Genomic DNA, 12022 nt, shown 5'->3' with positions numbered 1-12022 from the left:
GCATATCAAACGAGGAAGAGGAAAACCAAAAAAGACTTGGTTAGCAACAATAAAACAAGATAAAATTTATTTAAATATAGATGATGATATAATAGGAGATAGAGCTCAATGGTGTAAAAGGATTCATACAGTCGACCCCACCTAGTGGGAAAAGGCTTGGTTGTTGTTGTTGTATGTTTAAATTAGGCTAACCCATTAACCCAACTCTTCACATCTTATGCAAAAGCATAAATGAAGGGTTTCCTAACTTAAACCCCTTTGGCATACATCAAAAAGGATCACCAAAATTAATGCCAAGTCTTAAGTATAGGTTTCTTACTTATATTTTCTTTTTTTTTTAATAATTTGTCCAAAGCTCAATCTTGAGCTTATGACTTATTACCTCTCCCTTTTTCCAACCCTCTATTAGACTAAGGACTTCCCCTTAGTTATTGCACCAACAATATCCCCTTCACCTAAAATTCCTAAAGAAATTCCAACTTTCATAGCCTCGAGTTAAAAGTTCAACATTGAACCTTAACATCCCTTTCAATTCTTCATTCTTCCGTTTTCAAAGAGGATCGAAATTTCCCTTACCTCTAAGAATTTCCTTAACTTTCAACATTAAATACTCCCCCTTAACATATTTTTTTAGAGAACATTTTTAAAACCATTCGAAAAATATTTTTAACATAATTTGAAATATTTTTTAAAAAAATCATACAAAAATTTAGAAAACACAATTTGAAAATTATTTTTAAAACATTTTTGAAAAAGGTTTTCAAAACAACTTTTGAAAAATGTTTCCGAGACAAATTTTCAAAATAAGTTTTTGAAAAAAAATCAAAAATATTTTCAAACACTTTTTGAAAGATTTCTTCAAGATAATTTTAAAAAAAATTCAAAAACACTTTTTTGAAAAAAAAAATCAAGAATATTTCCAAAGCCATTTTCAAAACATTTTGAATAATATTTTCAAAACCAATTTTCAAAGTCACTTTTCAAAAATAATTCCAAAATAACTATTTGAGAAAGTATTTTCAAAGTCAATTTTTAAATTCATTTTTCAAAAATATTTTCAAAACCTTTTTCGAAAATATTTTTAAAGTTTTTTCAAAAACCCTTTTTGAAAATAATATTTTCAAACTCTTTTTCAAAGCCCTTTTCTAAAGTATGTTCGAAAAAAAAATAAAGTCTTTCAAAAAACTATTTTCAAAGACTTTTTCAAAATCCTTTTAGAAAACTTTTTAAAATATTTTTGGAAAAGAATTTTCCAAAATCATTTTTGAAAATTTTTTAAAGTCTTTTCTTGTAGAAAGACCTTCATCCTTGTTCTCCATAGGTCGAAGTCACCCGATCCAAAGGGTGGTGGCATTCTGGTGTCGTAGCCAAACCCATCTGCGAACTTCATGAGCTCTGGTGAGTTCTCCTTCTTCTTCCTCTTTAATCTCGTTCTCAAAAGGTTGTCAATCTGATCAAGAGCCCGCCTAGCTCTAATACCAATTGTAGGATCGTGTACGTAGTTAAAAGGGGGTGAATAGTCATTCGCATTTTCTTTTCATTGATCGCACTTATCTACAATCGTTTGTGCACAACAAAAATAAAGAAGACATTAAATAAGAAAAACACAAGCACACAATGCCTAATTTTTTACATGGTTCTAAACCTCATGTTCCTACTCCACGACCTATGAGTCTGAATGCAAGTGCTTTACTTTTCTCCTTATCGGACACCTTCCGAAGGATGGAGAAACCTCTTACAAATCGTGTTCTTTCACCAATGTAAAAATATAAAAAGCAAGCAACAATAATGAAAGTGAAATAAATAAAAATTACAAAATGAAGAATGTGGTTGCTTCATCGTTGTTGATTGCCCTTTGAAAGCCCTGAATGCAGCAACACTCATCTAGGGTTGAATAGAAGCAACTCTTGATTGATTGTTGATTGAATGTATGTATTTGTTGATGAATTTTTTTGTCTCTTTTGAAACCCTTTATATAGTGGCTTCACTGATGTTCCAATCGATTGTACTACTTATGTGATCGCCTAGATGAAATATTATCTGATGACCATTTTTCATTGGCTATCGCTTTTCCATTGCCCGCATCAAGTTTCAGGTTGAATGAAATCGTTCCAATTGCAAAAAGGAAGTTGTTTCCATAGCTGTTAGCGCTCACAGAGGTAGCACTTATTTAGGCCACATGGTGGGGTGTCCACGTGTTGTTTTTGCTAGCAAGGTTTGCATAGGCAACATTAGAAAAGGTACAAGGAGCATTGTCAAGTAGAAGGGAGAAGTAGATGAAGCTTATGGCATCAAAGGAAGGCTTAAAGGAAGTTCTCGACTCTCAAGCAGAGGTGGTCTCACTAGAAGGTTCAAACTCGCATAGAGAAGCAAGAAATGTGAGTGGATCACTCGCACAAAGGCTCATGATAGATCACTTGCAAGGAGGTGAGTTGCTTTGACTAGCTCAGTTGCATGGAGGTGGGTTACTAGTACAGTGTTAGAATATTGTAACATAACTAGGGGTATTATTGTAATTATACTGTATATCCTCCTCTATATAAGTCAATAACTCCGTGGTGTCTAAAAACACGGATTTCTTTCATAACATGGTATCAGAGCCAAGTTTTTAAGAAACCCTAATTTCTTTCCGTCGTCGTTCCTCTCTCTCTTGCACACGCACAAGGCTTGTTTTTCTTTTCTCTTTGCACTGTGCGCGTTCTTCCTCCCGACGCCCCTCTCCTTCACGATTTCTCCAGCGGCGACGGATGGCGTGTTGCAAGGGCTAGGGTTTCCACAATGAGCGGCGGCAGCGGCGAGCTTCGATCTTCATCTCATCGGAGTTGGTTCTCTAGTGAGTTCTTCACCTCGAGGGCATCTCCGACATATCGTTCTCAACGGGCGGCCACTATCTCTGCTCCGCCTCCGCATCTGCCTCTCTGTCACGCCCTCGCCTCGCCTCCTCCGTTAGGCAGGACGCCACGATTTGGACCCGCCTCTAAGCCTCGTCACCCCCCCCCCCGGGAGCGTGGTCTCCTCGTCGCCGTGGCCGCTCTCGATCTCTCTCGCGAGGTGGCTTAAAGACGTGACCTCCTCGCTGTTTTGGTGTACTCCAGAACCTGGCGACGACAGTGATAACAACCTCTTCTTAAGGTTCTCTACCGGAGTCCGAAGGGGTGATTCTACTCCGGCGGCAGCAGTGAGTTCGCACATCTCTCGGTTCAAGGAACAGGCGGCTCAATCTAGGGTTTCCTTGTCTGAGTGATTTTGCTCCGGCAAGGTGTCCCTTCTCCATCTCTTCCTCAAAGAATCGCCTGTGACGTGATTGCTTCAGGAACTCAGGTTTGGGGAGGTTATACAAATGTCACTTATATGGCAGCCATGCATATTGCCTCGAACCCAGTTTTTCATGAGAGGACAAAGCATATTGAAGTTGACTGTCACTTTGTTAGAAAGAGTCATATCGGGAGAAATATCTACTAGTTTTGTCAACTCACATGATCAACTAGCAGATATATTCACTAAGTCACTGAGAGGTCCTGAATTGACTACATATGTAACAAGCTTAGTACATATGATCTATATTCTCCATCTTGAGGGGGAGTGTTAGAATATTGTAACATAACTAGGGGTATTATTGTAATTATGTCGTATATCCTCCTCTATATAAGTCAATAACTCCGTGGTGTCTAAAAACACGGATTTCTTTCATAACATACAGGATAGGTTGTGCAGAGGTGATGTTCATAGTAGCTTTTGCACGAGGATAAGAGTCTAAGTAAAAGTAAACTTTGGGGCATTAAAATAGTATGTCAAAGTCTGGAAGAAGACGATATCCCAAGGTCATGGTAATTTTGATAGCATGAACGAGCTAATGGGAAATTATTAAGGTTCCTTACCTTGATAGTCCCCTCTACCTATATCTATATTTAAATTATGTATAATTAGAACCATAAGCCAATAGTAAAGGATTTTTTTTTAGGCTATTCACAACTCCATTATGAGAGACTCCGTTGGAGTAGTAATAAATTTTTTTAGCAATTTTACACCTACACCATGTTGTATGTATAACTAGGTCCTTAGGTCCATAATGAAGGCCAACATGTGATTTGTTTTAAGTTATTCAGATACTATTACGTCAGATTTTATTTGGAGCACTAATACATGTAGCAATTCTGTGTTTTACACTCAATGTAATTAGGAATGTGATCCAATCATCAATCCATTTCTCTATGCAGTTATGTGTCCAAAGAAAGTGATAAATGGTGTCCATTCGACCAGTTGGTGTTTCAAATGAAATGTTTTGTTCAAGAAAAAAAAAGTAACTTCAAAGATTAATCGACGATTAGATCTGTATTCAACTAGAACAAATTCTAACGTGCCTAATTAGTGATTTATTTAAAGGAAAGCACCTTACTGTACATAAAAGGCTTAACTCACTTCAAAGTCTAAACGATGAGAAATTCAATAGACAGAATATACAACAATACAACAAGCTGCGCAAGTAAATTTGAGAATAATACTCTCACCATTGTCTGGCTTGAGCGCGATTTTCCAAAGCCTCATATGCCTTGCCACGTAAAAAACAAATTGCAGAGATAATCTGATTCAGAAAAGAAAGCTTTAGTGAGGGGTCGTAAAAAAATTAGCTTCAAAAAAGGCAGAGGCAATTCAAATTCAACAAAATTGTTGCAGATTCAAGTCTTAGGAAATCTGAAGCAAGCTGATACAAACAATACAAGTGATGTACACAAAAACATTAGGATTCTATGAGCAGAAAATTTTTGGAAAGTGAGAACTACTTAATCTTCATTTATCTGCATGATTCAAGTGTGAAAACCCCATTCCTTTTGAGAATAGGATTCCTAAAGAATCATATGTATGAGATAAAAATCAATCGCAAAAAGGGACAACATAGATGAATCTTCAGCTTTAATACCTAATCCACTTTGAGCAGTCAATCATAGTCAATAAACCTTGGTTAATTGAACTCATAATCAAAGAATAGCACCTGATAAATTGATCATTACATTGGTGAAATAAACCTTCAACTAACAGCTTCCAAGTTACAACAATAGTATTAAACTTCATAGAGAATCTGGACAGATTACCATTGAATATTGACATTGGATCTGGAAAACCAAGTTGAAAAGCAGTATGCAGCCAAACTTAGACCCGGGATTTTGGAAAAAGAATCTACATGGCAAGAATAAAGATAAGCAGAAACTATTGAGTATGAGGATGGGTAGTGGAGGCAAAGAGCCAAGGAAAATGACTCACAAACATGGATAGAAATATTGTTATCATCCATCAATTACATGGGGAGAGCTACAGCGATTGATTTTGAGATGGAGTCGGGCATCTAAGCAATTGGACATCAGTTAGATTTACGAATACTTTCCTAAAATTCTTTTGAGGCAAAGGCTCTGGAAGTTAGGGTGTTTGGTAAATTTATGACTAAAGTTCTTTTACTCAAATTACTATATTCTCAAAGTTACTTTTTCAATGCAGATAGAAAGTGTGCATTCCAAAAGCTACTTCCCAAAGTAATTTTTAAATGCACCGAAGACTCAATGTATAAAAATTGTGTGGAAAGTTAATATTAATACAAATATTGATAATAGTAATATAAGTATAATTTTACGTTATATTACAAAATATATTTAACTTACAGTTAGTATTTGAATCAATATTTATTAAAACAAATAAATTAAAATATAAACTATTATTTGTATGTTAAAATGTCTAAATTAAAAAAAAAATCAAAATATTGTTTAATAAACTAATGAATATATGCATTGTTTAATGGAGTAAACATAAATCATTAAAATATTGATAAAAAGAAAAGTTGAGATGTAAATATATAATCTGTTTAGAATTAATTAATGATGATAATAATTCTCATTAATTGGTATATTATCCGTGTATTTTAAAGTGAAAAGTGCTTTCTAAACACACTTTCACCAAAGACTATAGGCTGCAAAGCAATTTGAGATATGGACTATCAAACACTAAACAACTTTCACCCAATCCACTTTAGCACAAGTGCATTTTCTAAATGCATTTTTGAAATTCAAATGCAATGACAAACTCAGCCACCACACTATAAATAGCATATCTCTGATTTTTGAAAGGAGTGTATATACTTCCCAAGGTCAACTACAATGCTCTTTTATAATGGATAAAGTGAAGCTGGATTTTAAGTATTTGACATGTAAGTTTAATTTAAAAGAAAAAAGAATTACCATAGAATAACTTCCAAAGGCAAAACCAAACCAACAATTTCTCAGTAAGTTACTCTCATAGAGTGAGGTGTGATGTACCAAGATATACCCATTCTTTTTGAGGAATTTGATAATCACACAGATAAAAATCTTCTGAGGTTGAATGGAGCTTTAATTACACTCTCACAAAGTTGGAGCAAAAGAAGAAGGTGAATTCCAGCCAATTTTCAATAAAAGATAATCCACTTGGATTGTTCTAACTTCCACAATGTACACAAGCTAGTACACCAATGAGAAATATGAACATGGTGTATCCATGAAACTAGACCTTGAACAAGCATTCAATAATATGAAATGAAACTTCCTCCTAAACTTGTTCCAGGCAAGTAGTAATAATCCTCTTTGTATCGGTCTGATAAAGCTCATTTTGGAATTTGGTCATTCAACCTACTAAAGGTTTCCAAGCATTTTTCTCTCACAAAGATCAATTTCTTTTAACTATTAATCCCTTAGATGATCTGTTTGGCACAACATTGCTTCAGCCACACAAGGCTCTAATCTACCTTTTGATTAAGAGTGATCCAACATGCCAGGTTCACTAACATGAAGTTTGTGGATGATGATTTGGTTGTCTTATAAGGAGCATGGATAACTTTAAACCTCAAGTTTATCATGTTAAAGTCAAATTCACTACTAGATTGAATGTTTTCATTAATCCAACTTGGTGCATATACTGGGGGTTGAGACCAGAGCCCAAGAGGTAATGAAAAGTTTCCCTATCACATTTCTGGGTTTGCTGCTTCTTGATGCTACTTCCAAACACTAGATTGGAATTCTGTTATTTGAGAAAATGGATCATTGCATTACCCGATCCTATGGAAGAATGAAGTTTTAGCAAAGGTGGAGCCAATCCTGTATCGTTAGCTCCCTCTGTCAGGCCATTTAATTTCTCAAGCCCAAAATGGGTCATTTGAGATAGAATGCAGACGGTAGGCATCCCATTGGAATGATGACGAATAGTGCCAAGGCATTTGACCTTTAGTAAATTGGTCACAAGTGATTCTCGCATAAGACAAATCTAGTGGTCAAAGGAGTCAAAATCCTGGTCATAACATTGCCAAACTATGTAAATTGTGGTGAATGGTCATGAAAAGATAAACTACCTTTGACAGTCAGATACTGAAAGGGCATACTTATCCGGGAGAAAAAGTTCTGACTAATCAAACTAGTCATGATTCTATCACATTTGGAATAGAAATTCTTGTTGCTCAAATCTGAAACCAATATTTTGGCTTTGTTCATGTTGCTTAAAAAAATGGTTTCCTAGGCAAAAGGACAAGTTTTAAGTTTATTATCGAAAGTGTGGTGTGTGATCTACAGGAAGCATGGCAAAGAGCATAAGAAATGATTTCCTTCTCAATAAAAGGAATTTTAGGAAATAACATCTCACATTAATTTCATGATCTTCTCCATCTTTATCCAAGTACATTGCCGTCCCATCCTTTTGTGAAAGAACATGTCCATGTTCATCAACTTTAGCATCACCAAGCATAGCAAGACATTGATGCCATTCTTTCAGCTCTTCCTAAACAAAAACATATTGAAGTATATATTCAGTTCTTCAGAATGCTCCAATTAGCAGGAAAATGTACATACATTTCAACTGTGAAAATTTGTTTCCTAATTTCAGTAAATATTTCAGTTAGTTAAAAAATTTAGAAACGTAGATTGTGAAGATTTATTTATGATATGATAAGCAAAAGTATCAGATACACGATAACATATCAGTCAGATGAAAAATATAGAAAATTAGATTGTGAAGATTCATTTATGATAAACAAACATATCAGGAACAAGATAACAGTTAACAAATGATACACAAGCACCTTGATGTCAAAAATGTTCAAAGGAAAAACAGCAATAAAAGGCAAGAACATTAAGCTTTGGACATGATATCAAACATAAAGAGTTAGGCACAGAATATTCAAAAGGTCTTTAGTTAACAAATAATGCACAAGCACCTTGATGTAAAAAAATGTCCCGAGGAAAAACAGTAATAAAAGGCAAGAACATTAAGTTTTGGACATGATATCAAACATAAAGAGTTAAGCATAGAATATTCAAAAGGTCTTTAAGTAACTATATATAGTGCAAACTGGTAATCTTCCAAGAAGTAGATGAAAAAAAACAGACATATAAAACTTAATATCTAAAGCACATTAACATCCAATTACATAGGTTGTTCACTCAATGAGATATTGATGATAATATTTCAATCAAGCTAAGAGTCATGAAATAACATTTTTGTTTCTCACAATATGTTTGGGGTATAATCTCTCCAACTATCCCTGTTCAAGTGATAATAATTGGTTATACAAATGACTCCCTAGACATAGTCCAAACTCCAAACCACTATATAGTTTGCCCTCATTTGTTCTTTAGATGAAGCATTCTTAGGCATTGTTTGGTTGGGAAAATTTTCTAAAAATCATTTTTTATTTCTTAGAAAATAGATTTGGAAGTTGAAAAGTGAATTAAATAAATATTTAGAATTGACTGTTTTGGCACATTTAAATTTATTAGAGGTAAATAATGTGATAAATGTTTTTTCCAGTTTTTGACAACTTTATTTTATTTTTAAAAATTGCAAACTGAGATGAAAAATTTTTCCAGAACCAAAGCAAGACTTTAATTGTTCGAGAATGCCAACATCTCCATTTCATCTTTTATAGGAGTAGTCCATTCATCTCAACATCCTTAGCACAACTATAGTAGGAATACTCATGTGTGATTATGCACTTGCTTGAGTAGGTACCATGCCAATATCAAGGTATAAACGCTGAAATAATTGATTCATATAAACAGTTCAAGAAATTTTGGATGCATATTACACTCATGTCTAAGCTTTGACCCAGCGAGCCCAAAATAGGTGTTGATTTCGAGCTAACACCATTATTCACCCATGGCAAAAATTGGGGATACAATTGTCTGAAGGGTCCATAGTAGTCCATGTTATTCTAGTACCTAATTTGCTCCTCAAATGTTTCATCATTCTAATAGTAGATCCAGAAGAAACAAGCAGAAGAAGTATAATTATCATGATTTAGCCTCCTACATAACCAAGAGCTGATTGGGATAATGAGCAAAACTCCTGTTCTGACAAGAGTCAGGGATGCAAATACAAACATTACACGTTAAATACGATATAATTTAATGAGTATTATCCTAATTCTTAAAGGTCCACAACCTTGAGCCATCTGAAAAAATGGATTGCATAATGATAACACCATCAAATTTTACATATTGAGGATCAAACTGCTGGTGATAACAAAAATGCACCATCAAGGATATAACACAAACATTACCAGCTCACGCCACCCGTGTCCAAGCTCAAATAAGAAACACTGGATTAAAAAGAACTATCTGGGACAAAAATGCCTCAAAGAATGAGATGACGCGAAGAAGAGGAGTGAGTGTTAGCGAGTGTTTACCAAACATTTGGCAGCGAGGTAGCGAAACCGAAGGTCGCGTAGGACGATCTGGGAAGAATTAAGAAGGTGGAGGGCACGGCGGTACTGGCGACCTAAGAAGAGAGCCTGGGCCTGCATGTAGATGTCGGCAGGATCACCGGTTGCCGCCGCCACCATATCAGAGAAGAAGATGGCTGACGAGTAGAGATGCTTGCTGACGCAGTCACGCACCACTCCTCGCATCCTCTCCACCTCCTCCTCCCTCATCTCTCTTGCTTGCCTGCTTTCTCCACCAAATCCAAAATCGAAATGAGAGGGAAAGAAAGACGGGAATTTGGATCGAGATCAGCAGGGAGTTAGGGTTTATGCATTCGGCTCGTCATTTCAAAATGTAGGGTTAACTAATCTAGCCACTATAATTCATTTGATAACGGTCCCAAAATAATAATAATGCGATTTTTTTCCTAATTAATTCTGAAGGTAAACTATTTTTCCTAATAAATTTAAAGTATAATGTAGGCTTTGTTGGCTTAGGAGGAGGGAAATAAAAACTACTGAAAAAAATTCATCGTCAAAAACTTTCCTCAGCTTACTTTCTAAATAAAGAAACAATAAGAGGAATTCTTTTCTTTTCATTTATTTGATTTGATAAATAAACTTATAAATTGGTGGATGGATAATTTTTTTTCATCATTTTTACTTCCGCTGAAATTGAGAAAAAGTAATTCTCTCCTTCCACATTTCAACATGCATATTTATTTCTCATCGTCGCTACTAACAAATACATGACGGTAATCGACGACCCTACTTAATGTCCTTTTCTTACCAACGGCCCTGTGAGAGCGTTGCACACAGCCAGGAAGGAGACAGCCAAGTGAGCATGAGCGACCTTGGAGGTCATTTGAGGGGTTGGTGGCCCACATAGGGTAGCGACCTCAAATGTCACTTTCGGGCCCAACGGCCCCCAAGACGAGTGACCTTGGAGGTCGCTCAAGGAGTTGACGGGCCCTTGAGATTGAGCGACCTCGGAGGTCACTCATGGGGTCAGCAATTAACCCTGTGAGAGCAAGGGTGAGTGAGGGGGGTGAGCATGAGTGAGGGTGAGAGAGCGAGCGAGGACGGTGGCCCTATAAGGGCGAGTGAGCATGTTGGGTCGGCGCTCCTGTGAGGGTGGGTGTGCTAGGGCGGTGGCCCTGCCAAGGTGGGCATGCAAGGCCAACAGCCTTGAAAGGGCAAGCACGGGCGAGTGACCGTGGGGCTTGTGGCCCTACGAGGGTCAGCACGTGACTCGGGGCCAACAACCCTACAACGGTGAGGGCGAACGTGAGGAAACCCATGATTCTATGTTATTTTTTTTCTTTTTTTTGTCATATCTTCCCCTTCTTCTGTGTATTCGTTTCTTTTCTTTTCTTTGCTCTTACCTTTCCCTATGGAATTTTTTCAACTTTCCTCCCCCTTTCCTTCTTTCGAAGTAAACATAGGCTTATGTAAGTCAATTTTTTGAATATTTATCTAAAGTCGTCAATTTGAGTCGTGTCCATCGATTTGATTTATTCCGACAAACAATTTAAATAGATTGAATTGAGATTTTATCAACCTATTTAGAAATAAGCTTAAATAGGCTAGCCCATATGGGTCAAGCCGACTCGTGACCAGACTTAAGTTGGCCCATGGATTTGAAAAGAAACAAAAATCCAAATTTCCAATTAAAATGTAAAAAATCAATGAACTAGTGAGGTCACTATCAACATTGGAATTAAGAAAGTGAAATGGTGTCTCTTCCCCTTTATCTTTCTCTTTAATTAGCGACGTTATCGTCGCTTTACCTTTTGCATAAAAGTGTCCAAGGCAATCGGTGGAGAGGTCATTCAAGAGAGAACAGATCAAGGTCGTTGATTCATTCATTTGTAGAAGAGAAATTTGGTTTGTGAAATTATGAAGGGCAGTTCGATCTTCCATGATTGCTCTTCTGACGACAAGCACGAAGGTCACAAGGGACCATCATCAATCGCTCACGAAGAACACAGGATCCGTTGCGAATCCACTGTAAGTGTTTATATTTTACATATTTCATTTTCTGTATTTCATGCTTGAGATCAACAATAGTACCAGCACCAAGATTGCAAAAAAGCATGAAAGTTATCCCTGTTTGATGTCAAATAAATTGCCGACGGAGTACTCCATCAAGTTATGTCTTCACTTGGACTGTCACAAGCGTCGGCGACCACGTCAAGTGGCTGGTGACCAACGTCTATGGCCAGCAAGCACCAACAATTGTGCTAGAAGGTTGACGATTGGATGACCACCATATTTATCGCGGGAAAAGGGCACAGTGTGAGAAAAGGGTAT

General features: G+C 36.4%; 1 protein-coding gene across 2 annotated transcripts in view; it reads right to left on the bottom strand.

Moving 5' to 3' along the window:
- LOC122021319 (anaphase-promoting complex subunit 6-like) overlaps nt 1–10103 on the bottom strand; it is a 36229-nt gene extending 26126 nt beyond the window's left edge. The window contains exons 1-3 of one of the 2 annotated variants that reach the window (XM_042579436.1): nt 9695–10103; nt 7654–7788; nt 4509–4582 (exon numbers count right to left, since the gene is read on the bottom strand). In XM_042579436.1, the coding sequence (XP_042435370.1) occupies nt 4509–4582; nt 7654–7788; nt 9695–9940 (455 nt within the window). In that variant the 5' untranslated portion in view covers nt 9941–10103. The remainder of the gene's footprint in view (nt 1–4508; nt 4583–7653; nt 7789–9694) is intronic. The other variant, XM_042579435.1, reaches the window with a different exon arrangement.
- Nucleotides 10104–12022: the final 1919 nt, after the last annotated feature.

The sequence above is a fragment of the Zingiber officinale genome, chromosome 9A, assembly GCF_018446385.1.
Source record: "Zingiber officinale cultivar Zhangliang chromosome 9A, Zo_v1.1, whole genome shotgun sequence".
Classification (NCBI taxonomy): domain Eukaryota; kingdom Viridiplantae; phylum Streptophyta; class Magnoliopsida; order Zingiberales; family Zingiberaceae; genus Zingiber; species Zingiber officinale.
This window is presented reverse-complemented; position numbering and strand designations above follow the sequence as displayed.